At 32.6% G+C, this 14,203-nt stretch overlaps 1 protein-coding gene across 2 annotated transcripts; it reads left to right on the forward strand.

The window, feature by feature from the left end:
- Nucleotides 1–11,962: 11,962 nt before the first annotated feature.
- LOC115958108 (lysine--tRNA ligase, chloroplastic/mitochondrial-like) lies at nucleotides 11,963–13,850 on the forward strand. 2 transcript variants are annotated; one of them, XM_031076470.1, is made up of 3 exons: nucleotides 12,049–12,362; nucleotides 13,448–13,511; nucleotides 13,662–13,850. In XM_031076470.1, the coding sequence occupies exons 1-3, from the start codon at nucleotides 12,126–12,128 to the stop codon at nucleotides 13,727–13,729; spliced, it is 369 nt and encodes a 122-aa protein (XP_030932330.1). In that variant the 5' UTR covers nucleotides 12,049–12,125; the 3' UTR covers nucleotides 13,730–13,850. The 2 variants fall into 2 exon arrangements, with proteins under 2 accessions (XP_030932331.1, XP_030932330.1); XM_031076471.1 differs by having other exon boundaries at nucleotides 11,963–12,362; nucleotides 13,448–13,850.
- The last annotated feature ends 353 nt before the right edge of the window (nucleotides 13,851–14,203 follow it).

Here is a 14,203-nt window from a genome sequence, read left to right on the forward strand (position 1 = left end):
ACGCAGGCTGAAATGAAAACGCAACTCGCTACGCACCGTTTCATTAATCCAAACGCGTGTTTAATACTGTTTATGGACACCAACACCAGGCTCTTGAGCATTTCATTAACCTCATGGAGCTGAAACAATCTCAATAGATACGCACCGTTTTATTAATAAACCTCCAAGCTCGTTCATGGCGTGTGCTCTGTGTTGTGTTAAACGGTGCGCGACGACTCTGATGAACGGTGCGTGTTGAAGCACTGTTCATGGACACCAAGCCTCTCCCTCACTTGCTCAACAACCAAACAAACAATCACCACCACGCCACCACTGCCCTCTGCCGACCAAACCCACCGGAACCAAAAACCCAAAATTAAAAAAAAGAAAAACAAAACAAAACCCATCAAAGACCCAGTAAACCCAAAGCAAAAACAACCAAACAACCCACTACCCACCACGCCACCACCATGCCCACCACGCCACCACTGCCCTTTGCTCACCAAACCCACCGGAACCAAAAACCCAAAATAAAAAAAATAAAACAAAACCCACCAAAAACCCAACAAACCCATAGCAAAAACAACCAAACAACCCACTACCCACCATGCCACCACCACAGCCCACCACGCCAACCCAACCAACCAATCCAAATCCAACCCAAACCCATCAGAATCCAAAATACCAATCCATAGGAATCCAAAATCCAACTCATCCAAACCCAAAAGACAAAAATTAATAGCAAAAAATCAAACAAACCCATTGGAATCCGCCGTGCCCACGCCGTGACCACTTCGTTTTCTTCCACGCCGGGCTCACGCCGATCTCCGCCACGCCGTGACCACTTCGATCTCCGCCACGCCGGGACTACACCGACTCCACCACGCCGTGACCACTCCGAATCCAACCCAACTCCGGTGGCGAGCGTGAACGAGAGAGAGATGTGAGCAAGGGAGTGAGAAGTGAAGTAACAGAGAATCAAAGAAAAAAATAAAGGAAAGGAAGAAAGGAACTCTCTGAAGGCACAAGGGAATGGTGAGGAGTGAATAGAAAAAGGGGAAAAAAAAGAGCTGAACTTTGCCATTTATTTGCTACAGTAATTTCAGCTCTGCTACAGTAATTTCAGCTCTGCTACAGTATCCGCGTAAAAAAATATAATCCACGTTTTTCCACTTATTTGCTACAGTGTTTTCAGCAATAAGTTTTCAGTTTCAGCAAAATAAGTTCTATCCAAACAGACCCTTAGTGTATGAGTATATATATATGTAAGTATTTTGCAATAATTGAAGACAATTATATATATTTGTGCAATAATTGAAGACAGTTATATATATATATAGACACACACACACACGTGTGTGTGTTAGTATTTGTGCAATAATTGAAGGGAGCTTTATATATATATATATATATATATATGTAAAACAATATAGGCAGTAGCACTCCCACGTGAGACCCATCCGTTGCTTTAACAAAACCCATCGGGAGAAGTAGACGCACTGGATGGGTCTCTAGACTCTACCTTCCTACGCGTCTCTTTCATTGTCATAATCACACTACCCATTCCCATACCCATTCAAAGACCTGTCACCAAGAAAAGGACAAGATTAAAGAAAATTTTGAGACAGTGGGACCCACGTCGATGTGAATCTTTGAAAAGTTAGTGGCTTTCAATTGGATAGATTTAGATGAGTCATGAATTTCTTGATTGTTCTTTGAGGATAAGCTCAACACCTGTATGCTACAGATTTCTTCATTAGGCATTTTCATTTTGTCATTGTCATATACAAGACACGACAAGAGATAGTGCCAAAGCAAATATAATAGTAAATAATAAGTCGAGAAGATTCGTGCTATTTTTTTTTTTTTAAAGAGATTTCGTGCTATTCTTGATATGTTACTATCTCGTGATTAAGACCACTCCTCCAACGCCCCAATAATAGATTAATGGTTTATGGCAAACATAAATGACATTTACCCTCGTCTCATAATGCCATCAATCAAGTTCATTGTCCCTCTCAAAAAAAAAAAAAAATCAAGTTCATTGTTGATTTTCTTTTTCTCTAAAATCACTGCCTATTTAATTTTTTCTTTTGCAAGGTCTTAAAACAAATCACTGCCTATTTATCAAATTATGCACATCTTAAATGATGAAGACCCCATGCAATGTCATTTCTAACGAATAGAAGCAGAATGTTAACAACAAAAATTTTAGATATAATTTCGACTTGAACTTTTTATCTAAGTATCTTTTCAATTAGATTTTTTTGTATTCTACATGATTTAATGTTATGCTAAATATTTTCAAAATGTCTTCTAATCCATTCTACTTTGAAATTAATTAAAATTACTTCGAACCCATTTGATACCGACCAAAATATTCTTATTAAAACTTATTATTAATTTATGAATAAATTTTAATGTAAATTTTTAGTAGTTTCTAAAAAAAAGATTGTTACATTTCAATATATTTTCATAAATCTTATTTTTTTTATAAGAACATAATTTATTGTAAGAGTGTAAACATTAATAAATTCATTGCATGAAAAAAAAATTAATATATACACTAGGTTAACAAATTACTTTTTTTTCTTTAATAAGATAGAGCAAGAAAAAAATTTAACAAATTGCATACTCAACCAAATGATATGTCTATAAATTTTTCAAAGAGTCAACAAAAATTAGAAAGATAAAAATAGATTATATTAAACTTAGGCATGGGCATTTAATATGTGTCTATAGTATTTATTTCTAAATTACATGTATGCAATTATGATTTATGCATATAGGGGTTGGAAGGTAGTGGTGTATCTACATAATATTATAGTGAAACTAGCAGAGTGGTTGAACCACTTATATGACAACGACAGCCAAAATAAAAAAGGAAAGAAGAAATGAAAAGGAAGCCAATTTGAATAGAAACCTCATGATAACACCTACTTTTTCTTTTGTATTCATAAACCTTTTTTTTTTTTTTTTGATGTGCATAGACCTTTTTTATAAACTATAATTTAACCAGCTTTAAAGTGAAAGTTTAACCAGCAAATAAATAACACCATCATATTTGTTAGACAATGATTTAGAATATACCATTTTTTTTGGAGTATAAAAGCTACCAGTTTGAATGCTAAATTAATAAATCAAATTCATCCAAAATCACTTTTTGAAAAAATTATTTATAAGAAAGAAGTGTCTAAGTTTTTAGCAAGACTATTTAATTACCCTTTCGTTAGACCCCAAAACCCCATAGATCAATAGTGTGACGTATGAAAATTGAGAATTTCAAATTTACTATATGTCCTCTAAGTTCATTAAACACGTACTCAAGTGCCTCCGAATGAAAAAACATATTTAAGAAGGTTAAAGTTTCTCTCCTAATTAATTTATAGAAAAATTTTGCAAACACTCACTAAAAAATTAATATAACTATATATTTTGAAAACCTAACTATTAGATTGCATGTATTTTATGTTCGTAACATGTATGCCAAATTTTGTTCAAATCGAGTGCTAAATTATCATTCGATCAGTGTAAGGACTCAGTTTGTAACGATCCTAAATTGGTATTGAGTTCGAACGTTAAAGGCCCAAATAATAAATTTGTAGAGCGTGGATGTCAAAGAATTAGGTTAACTCTAAAAGAAAAACGATTAAACCTCACATTTATAGATGGATTAGCACTGATATAACGATCAATTTCTCCTTGAAACAAGTTCAGTTTTTTAGTTCATAAGGATTTCTTCTAAGTCCTCTTTTTTCAGAAGTTCCGATCTCTCTATCTTAATGCATTCTTCCAGGTTATATACTGCCCTCTTGGTGTCATCTTCACCACACACGTGTAGGTTGGGTTCGGGGGATCCCTTCCTGTCCCATCCAACACCTTCTGGAACCTCCAACCAGCAGCTATAAGGCTGCCTCATCACTGTTCAGGCATCACCTCTACATTAATGCGGTCAGAGAGTTGGTTGAGAGGCAATTAATATGGAGGCAGCTGTTGTTAAAGATATTTGTTTACCTTTTCTTTCTTACCCTTGGTCCCATGTTCCACCTTTAGTGGTAACATAGCTCTGAAGTGCGTTTGTAACAACATGAAATTCAGGTCGTCCTCGAACTCATATTGCCGAGAAGGATTTTATTCTCAGATGAATACTGAACTCACCTCACGTGATATTTACTCTTCCTTCATGGGCCTCCTTGGACAGTTTTACGTCCTCGGATGGGCCACAGGCCCAATTAACACGAGTTTAATAATTTATTGATTAACCGGCCCCCACAATCAGTAAACGTAATTTTTATGCATAATTTAAAACTATAAAAACTTAAATATTTAATATTTAATTGATGATATAATTATTGATCGTTGATCTATCTAAAATTTTGCAAGTATTGAAGATATAATAATAATAAAAAATGCAATCTAATGATAAATTCGTAAAAATTCAAATTCAATAAAAAAAAATAGAGATATATTAAATAAAAACTTTGTCTATTTAAGAATCAAAATTACCTATACCTTTTTATTTTGTTAAAAAAAACTTTGTTTTCTTTCTTTACGACAAATCAATTTCTCGAGAAATTGTTAAAAAAAAATATCGAGAAATTGTACGTTATTATCTCTTTTGGACCGTAGCCCCTAATAATCAAAAAACTCCAACAACCAAAAAAAAGAAAAAAAAAAAGTTTTGTTGACGGGCACCGGAAGGTACCGTTAATAGCAACTTTTTACTTTTTTGTATATAATTTTTTTTTTTTTTTTTTTTATAGTTTTATCACTTTATGTTATATTTTTCAGTATAAGTTAACTTTATAGGAGGAAAAAATATTAAAATAACAAAAATAAAAAAAAATTTATTAAGCGAGACGCGCTTTTGTTTTTGGTAAAAGGTTAGCAAACACCGCTTGTTAACACTTGCCCAAAAAAAAACCCGAAACCACTCTGGCTTTCCCAAAACCACTTACACTTATTCTTTCTCCCTTCTCCCTTCTCCCTTCTCCCTTATAAATACACTCTCTTATCCCCAACCCTTATTCACTAAACAGAACCTACCCAACACCGAACATCGGACCAAGCTAATCGATTTCTGGGAAAAAAAATCCTGATAACGATTAAAATAAATATGAGCTATTTGAACCGGGTTTGGATGGCGGCGAGTGTGGCAGTGGTGCAAAGCCACTCAGACCAGGGGCATAAGTGGAAAACCGGCTTCAAGTCCCTTCAACACGGGAAACGAAAATTCTTCTCCGGCACAGGTAGCGACGCGTCGCATCTCCGGCCACTTTCAGGGATGATCGGATCGGACTTCCCCGGATTTTTGGGGAATCATGACGGAAACCACGAAAGGCCTGACGAGTCTCTCAGGCGAGTCATGTACTTGAACTGCTGGGGCCAAGGCTGAGAGGTCGCCGGAGAAGGAATTTTTCGGCCGAAATTGATCCCAAAACTCGGGAGGTGGTAGTTGACTCGGCACTCGGGTAAAAAAAAAAAGAGCTAGGAGGATCGGGCGAGTTGAAAACGCGTTGAAGAGATGATTGGAAAATGGATGTAGTCAACTACTAATCACTTGAATTGTATAAAAACAAAGTAACAGTTCTAATTAATCTGTAAATTTTTGCTATCAGAGCTCTTATTTATTGTGCAACATGAAGGTGCTATAAGAATTTCTTTTTTTCTTTTTCTTTTTCTTTTTTTCTTTTCCTTTTTGCAAGAAGGAAGTGATGTCCACTATTGTTCCACATCGTTGGAATCTCTTGATGGTCTATGGTGGATTAATCGAGCCAAAATTGCAATATACTGTGTCTTTTGATCTTAATCTCAACCTATAAGGTTACATTTTTTTACTTTTTATATTTCTTTTTTTATTATGAGAAACGAATTAGATAAGATAGGCTAAGGCATCCCCAGTGAGTCAAGACAAAGCCCCATTAAGATGAACCCCGCATAGAGACATAGTTCATTAACAGAGACTTACACCACGAAAAGATGTTGGAGGAGAACTATAGTTGGCAAAATCAACATTTTTTTTTTTTTGGTAAAGGCAAAATCACCATCTTAAAAGCGTCATCTCCTCTATTGACCTTTTTTAATAGCATTTCCAATAATTTAGGTAAAGAAAAAAAAAAAAGCAAAATAATCTATGAGACTCCAAAAATAGTCTTTACTCATAAAAAAAAAAATGTCTTTAATGGATTTTCTAAAATATGAATTTTTTTTTCCTCATAAACAGTAATTCATCAGATCTAAAGAATTACTGTACACGAAAAAAAACTAATTAAAAAAATAGAAAAAAAAGGAGTGAAGATGAAGGTACGAAAATATATAAGTTAAAAAATAATAAAAAAAAAATATTTAAATAAAATAAAAAAATAATAGAGAATCTTTTAAAAGATGTAACTATTATATAGATCTGATGAACATTAAAAGCATCTCCAATCATTTAGGTAAAGCAAAATAATCTGTAAGACTCCAAAAATAGTCTTTACTCATAAAAAAGAAAATGTCTTTAATGGATTTTCTAAATTATGATTTTTTTTTTCCTCATAAACAGTAGTTCATCATATCTAAAGAATTACTGTACATGAAAAAAACTATTTAAAAAAATAGAAAAAAAAAGAGTGAAGATAAAGGTACGAAAATATATAAATTAAAAAATGAATAAAGAAATAATATTTAAATGAGATAAAGAAATAATAGAGAATCTTTTAAAAGATGTAACTATTATTTAGATATGATGAACATTAAAAGCATCTCCAATAATTTAGGTAAAGCAAAAAAAAGCAAAATAATCTATAAGACTCCAAAAATAGTCGTTACTCATAAAAAAAAAATGTCTTTAATGGATTTTCTAAATTATGATTTTTTTTTCCTCATAAACAATAGTTCATCAGATCTAAAGAATTACTGTACACGAATAAAAAAAACTAATTAAAAAAATAGAAAAAAAGGAGTGAAGATGAAAGTATGAAAATATATAAGTTAAAAAATGAATAAAGAAATAATATTTAAATGAGATAAAAAAATAATAGAAAATCTTTTAAAAAATGTAACTATTATTAGTAGCGGATACCATAAGTCGAAATTCTTTTTCTTAAAAAAAAGTAGGTAAGTAAAAAATAAATGTTAATATTTACTGTTTAAACAGTACAAAAATATAAAAATGCTCTGAGACTAAATCTCTAGATGGGAATCTAATAAAACTAGCAATCTCCAATCATCAAGGAGAGGAGCAATGGACCTCTCTAATGCAATGTGACATGTTTCGGTACCGAAATATTCCCGAGAAACCAAAACCGAAACTGGTTTAAAGGTATTCATTCGCTAAAAATGTCACATTGCATTAGAGAGGTCCTGTTGCCCCTCATGTTGTCAAAGAAAATATAAATATATATTATTTTTAACTTTTTTTAGAAACCCCAAAACACATTTAAAACGGTATCCAAATAAGTAAATCTTAAAGAATAAAAATCATTTAATTATCATATAACAATTACTTTTTTAAAATATTAAAACATAAATGTGTACAATGGCAAAGCTAAGAATTTATTTTTGGGGGGCCATTTATAAAAATTTGTGTGTATGAAATCAAAAGATAGCAAATGAAAAGTAAAATAATACAAAAATACAGTACATAGGTGAGGGGCCTACGGAAGTTTCAAGCTTGTCTTTCACTCTTTTTTATCTAATTTAGTCACACAAAACTTATACTTTTATACTGTAAACACAAAATTACAGTAGCAGTGGAAAAATGATAGAACTAAAAAGAAAAAGAAAAAATATTTTGGATTGTATTCTATTTTACAATATTTTTACAAAATGTTAATGTGATCAATATCTTATTGGTTTTCACTTAGACTCACCATTAATATTACTTTTTCATTTACCAATAACTACTTACTACATTAGCAGTTTGTAACATTTTTTGTAAAATAATTTGTATCTTTAACATTATTCTTCTATTTAAATGAAAGTCATGTTTATTTTTAGACTTTCTTAAATACATATGTATATTATCGAATATGGGGTCAAAAATGATAGCGTTCTTTTAAAAAATTTTAAATTATTTAAGATAATTAAAAAAAAATCATTAATTTTTTTTCAAAAATTTTGGAGTGGCCAAGGCCCCCTTGGTCCTTGTGATGGTCCGCCACTTAATGTGTATTTTTTTTTTTGAGAAATAATATAAATATGTAGTTAAAATAATAAAAAATAACATCCAAAAACACACACACATATATATATATATATATATATGTATATATATATATATATATATATAAGTTTGAAACTTTCAAACTCTCTTATCTGCTTTTTGAGTTTTGTCCTTTCTAAAGCTTTGTCACGTGGGTGGGGTCAGCAAACTAAAAGGCAAACAAAAGATGAAACAAAGCAAAAACTAAAGTAAAAAAACGGAACTAATAAAAGGCAAACAAAAGATGAAACAAAGCAAAAACTTGAAGCAAAGCAAAAACTAAAGTAAAAATGAAAGAAGAGGCAGAGGGTCTGAGACGAAACAAAGAAGAAGAAGGGGCAATCTTTGTGATGGCTGGGTTTGTTGTTTAGGTGATCGACGCTAGGTGGTGGCAAGCTGTGTTGATGAGTTTGTTAGTTTAGGTATTTTTCTTTTCTTTTTTTCTTCTAAAAATTGTTACCCCCTGAAATTTATATTTCGGCCAAAATTGACCGAAATTGGCCAAAATGGCCAAAATGACCCAAAACTGGCTGGAATTAGACCCGAGGTGGAACGAGAGGTATTATTATTCCGGATTGCATCCCGATATGAGCTATTCCGGCTGGAACGGAACGAAATTTAATAACATTGATTTTTAGAAGGGGAATCTATAAAACCAGCGACAGTAGCAACATTTAAAAATAAAACTTGAATATATGGATATTATAAAAATAAAAATAAAATAAAACTTGAATATATCAACATCATAAAATAAATGCAAATATATAAATTTTTAAGAGTTTTCATATTTTGAAAATCATTGTATGATAGTTTTATTATTAATATTATTAGTTACATCTTTTTCAATGTACGCAACCAAGCAATTATTAAACTATTGATCTCTCATTCAATTACTAACACCTTACTTAAATAAGTAACAAACTAACAATATAAACAAAATGCAATCATCATTTTTTATGATATGTTCCAAACAATTTTTATGTTTTTTAAAAATAATTAGGATTAAATCAACACAATGCTCCACTAATTTCTTATTCAGGTCAATACGAATTTGCGTAGAAGATGAATCTTGCAATATAATGGATTTCCTTATAAGAAATTTGTTCATAGTGCTAGTAAAAGAATAACAGGTAAAATATAAGTTCATTTAACATTTTCAACTTAGGCATTTAACCGTTACATTAATCATGTTCAATAAAGTATTCAGGTATTAGTTTAGTGCATCTGCATGTACAAAATGTATTACATAAAATCAAAAAATTCAACTAAAGACTAAAGCAAGCACTAACAAACTAACTATTTAAAAATGTGCATTTTTTAGAGAATATATTTAAAAATTGCTATATATATTTATAGCAATTTTAAAAAAATATCTTTTGAAAACACAATTAAACATTTGATTTGGGCTTATTTGTATTTGTTTGGGCAACTTCATAGTAAATTTATGTCCACAACTGTAGGGATAAAGGGTCCAGAAATGGGTATTGGGCCATGGGCTGTATCCGAGGACAGGTAAACACTAGTGGGGGCATACAAGTTAATATTCTGTGGAAGAAGTCTGGTGGTGAGGGGTTGGGATTATAGTCCGAGGAGAAATACCTCATCGGCTAAGCAGAGCAGAGGACAAAGGTCTGGCCTTTCATCAAGAACAACACACAAGACGATCATACTGGTAAGGATAAGCATTAAAAGGGAATAAGACAAAGGAAAGCTGAGAAATATCTAGGAGAAAACTGCTACCATCGCATTGAATGCTTTGCAACTAACTCTCTAGTCGCATTAATGTGGAGGTGATGCCTGAACAGTAACATTCAACCTTACAGTCACCCACAAAGACTTCAAGAAGGTGTTGATGGGACAAGGATCAAAACCAACAATTTGATCTACACGTGGAGGGCTAAGATGAGGGAAAGAAGGGAAATAAATAAAAAAAATAAATAAAAAACCTCATTACAAAGGGATCATCTGATAATCTAGAGAAAAAGATTGTACATTCAAGAACTATAATTGTGTTTAAGTCTAAGAAAAATATATGAGAACTACCATCCTCGGACGTTGCCGAGGAGGATTTTCTTTGCACAAAACTATTTATTCAAGCTTCCTTGCACCATTTAGCCTACTGTGATTATTGTGCAACTCATTGAATTTATTTGTAAAAGTATGTGAAAATGTTTTTAACGTATAGCATTTCTCACTTTTTTTTTTTTTTTGGTTCAATCTTCAATGGACCAAAATTTTGGAGAGATCAAATCTTATTTTTAGTGGGCTAAAATTTTTATTTAGGGTGTTTTTTTTAGAGTGGTCAACAACCCATTTTATTTAAAATTTAATTTTTCTTAAAAATTAAAAAAAAAAAAAAAGTTTCAAGTTAGGGTGGTCGTGTGACCAATGACCACCCTAATTAAGAAGTAAAGTCACCCCTTCCTACAACCTACAATCATCAAGGAAAGGAGCAACAAGACTGTCATCAAAGAGAGAAGCAACAAGACCATTATGACTTTAGAGCTAGAAATAACATATAAAACTTATTTAGCATTTAAGTCAATTTCAACTAAATCAAGATTAAGGTTCTTACAAAGTAAAATGCCATCTCTGAGGCCCCATAATTAGGGCTTTCCACAGATGGATTTGGGTTCAACCCATAGCCGACTCGACCTGATCCAATGGAGCAAAAATAAACTTGCTTCCAACCACCACAAACTACGAGTTGAATCGATTTCGAACAAAACAGACGAAATAGCAATGGTGGGTGTGTTGCTGGATATCAATGAGTTTTTGGCTAATTTCGATGGATTTCAATGAGATCTTGCCAGATCTCGACAAATCTGAGGTTGAGAGAAAGGGAGGACGGGGGTTAAAGGGATGGTAGTTTCCGATGAGCTTAGATTGTGTTGATTCGATTTCCATTGAGTTTCAAAAAATCAAAACTGCCACTTGAACTACACCCCTTAGTTTCTGAAGCTGAAAATCCATCAATGACCGTTGTTGAGGTACAATTTTTCTCACATGCCACATGTCCTAATTTCATTTTCCCACTCACCAAAAATACTCATACAAGCCATATAAATTATTTTGGGCCCCCAAAAATATTTCTCATATTATTACCAAAATTGGGCCACACAAATATTTCTTATATAATTACCAAAATTGGGCCACAAAATTATATTATCTCTATAAAAGCCCAAACTCATTTAGTTTGTTGGTAAAACCCAAAAAGCCCAACATACCCATTACAAAACCCGTTGCTACAAGGCACCTATTACAAAGTCCATTGCTACATGGCACCTATTTCAAAGCTCATTGCTACATGGCAAACATTACAAAGCTCGTTGCTACACAGTACTTATAACAAAGTTTGTTACTACACGGCACATATTACAAAGCCCATTGTTACACGGTACCCATTACGAAGCCCGTTGCTACAGGGTACCCATTATGCTACACGACACCCCATTACGAAGTTTGTTGTTACACGACACCCATTACAAGGCCTATTGCTACACGTCACCCATAACTAGACCTTAGAAGCTTCTGGAGTCACTACTAAACAACTCATTAACTTACTAAAAATATGTATTATTTGGTTCATGAACCAATTACATGAACCCTAATGGGGAAACTTGGGGAAATGTGGTTTGGAGGGCACCAAGGAGATCTCTAGTAAAGTTTCCAACAAAGGGCTCCAAGATTGACACCTGACTTGGGGTGACATAGTCTACTCTAGAAACTCTAATACTAGTAGCAAATAACCAAGACCACTAGCCCTAATATTTTATTTGTTGCAATAGACTAGTTCCCTCCTGCCCTTTTTATTTTCACCAAATTTTCAATTCCCACTATTACAAAAATTCCTCTTTCTCTTTCGTATTCTCTAAATCCAACTTTTTTCACAAAATCAAAATTTGAGTTTGCCAAGGAAAGAAGAAGAAACCAAAGCAAGAAAACAAAGAAAGGCAAAGCAATGGAGGCATTAAGATTATGGAACCTAACAACGCCACAGCCATTGAGGCAGCTCTTTCACCTCACAACCTCTACCACCACCACCAACTTCTCTGCTAGGCTTGTTCTTAGGTGCTCCTCTGCCACTACTAGCACGACCGAAGGCCACAACCATCAATCTTCATCTTCATCTTGTTCTTTGTCTTCTTCCTCTTCCACTTCAGATAGAGATGTCATTCACACCATTCACTTAAAGAAGGTAATCAAATCAAATTCTCTCTCTCTTTGTTTCACAAAATCCTTTTCTTCTTCATCTTCTTATCCATCTTCTTCCTCTTCCATTGATTGATTTTGATTTTAGGTTACCTGATTGTCGATTCAATGGCACACACACTCACTCACTAATTGCAATTTATTTTGTAATTTAAGGTTTCAAATCATCAATAGTTTAATAGATTTAGGGTTTATTAGGTTAGTTGATTGTTAATTCAGTGGCACAACTCACTCATTAGCATTTTTTTTTTTTTTTGGTAATTTAGGGTTTCAATTCATCATCAGTGTTTTGATTGATTTATTAGTTGATTGTTAATTCAGTGGCACACACCCACTCATAGCAATTTATTTTGTAATTTAGGGTTTCAATTCATCATCATTATTTTGATTGATTTAGGGTTTATTTACGTTTGTTGATTGTAAATTCATAACAATTTATTTTGTAATTTAGCTTAATTGATTGTCAATTCAATAGCACACTCATAGCTATTTATTTTCATTTTGTGCTTTAGGGTTTCAATTCCAATTGTTTATTGAATGATATAGGATTGGTTTCAATTCTAATTGACTTTTCATTTTTTTTTTTTTTGAGCAAGTCTTAGGTTTTCTATTTGATTTTCTTATCACGGTGATTGTTCATGGTATTATCTCAATCCACCTCTGCCTCTTTCTCTTTCAACTTTTCCAATTTATTCAATACATCAAGTCATGCTTTATGTCACCCCTGAGCAATGTATATAAGTGCTTGTGCATTCTCTTTTACTGCACATCCTACCCACCATTCACATTGGTAGCTCAGGTGCTGATTTTTGCCAATATGCTCATGCAAGCATTACTTAATAAGATACTTTATACATACCTTTTTATTTTTTGCAAATTGCAAACTAAGCCAAAAGGTAATTTGATTTGATAAGGGAACCTACTGATTATCCAAAGTTTGCCAATCACTGATCATCCAAAGTTTGCCAATAACATTTAAGGCTCTCTCTCTCTCATATTACTTATCTTACTGAAAAAATCTAATACTCGCCAATGACGCCCTTAGCTGACACAAATTTGCTACTGAAACAGTTGATCTCCCAGCACAAGAAAGAGAAAGGGTTACCTTTGTTAAGAGCACCACTAAAAGAAGGAGGTTCATCCTTACTTAACCCCTCCATCCTCTTTCCCCTTCTTGCTGTGTTGGCCATTGGAGATGCTGCCTCTTAAATTTCTTGTTTTCACATACTAAAAGTTTGTGTGATGATTATAGCATGAGTTTCTTACAAATTTTTATTGTTGTTAGGGTGGCAATCAATCAAGTGGCTTTTGATTAAGGCATGGATAACACTTTTTTGGAGGCTGAACAAGTGATTTGTATTTAAAGCATGAATAGTCATTTTTTTGGAGGTTGAACTAGTTGTATATTGATGGTTTGAGATAATGAATTTATGTGGTTGTATATAAATTCAACAAGTTGTATATATATATAGTATGGATGAAGTATTATACATTTTGCTTCTTTTGTAGATTTTTTTATTTTTGTGAAAATGTGATTATATTGTTAACAGGTTAAATATGATATGTTTAGTGGGGAAAAAAAAACCAGATTAAAAAAAATATATAAAAAAATTACTACAACAAAAATTACTGTTGTGGTATCCTATCACAACAAAATGTTTTGTTGTAATTAGTTTCCAAAGTTAGTTTAGCTCAACAAAAATTACTATTGTTATAACTTATCACAATAAGTTTTTAGAGGTAGTTTATTGCAACAAAAATAACTATTGCAGTAACTTAACGCAACAAAAAATGTTGTTGCAAAAAATTATAGCAACAATATTTTTT

Source organism: Quercus lobata, chromosome 8 (genome assembly GCF_001633185.2).
Source record: "Quercus lobata isolate SW786 chromosome 8, ValleyOak3.0 Primary Assembly, whole genome shotgun sequence".
Taxonomy (NCBI): Eukaryota; Viridiplantae; Streptophyta; class Magnoliopsida; order Fagales; family Fagaceae; genus Quercus; species Quercus lobata.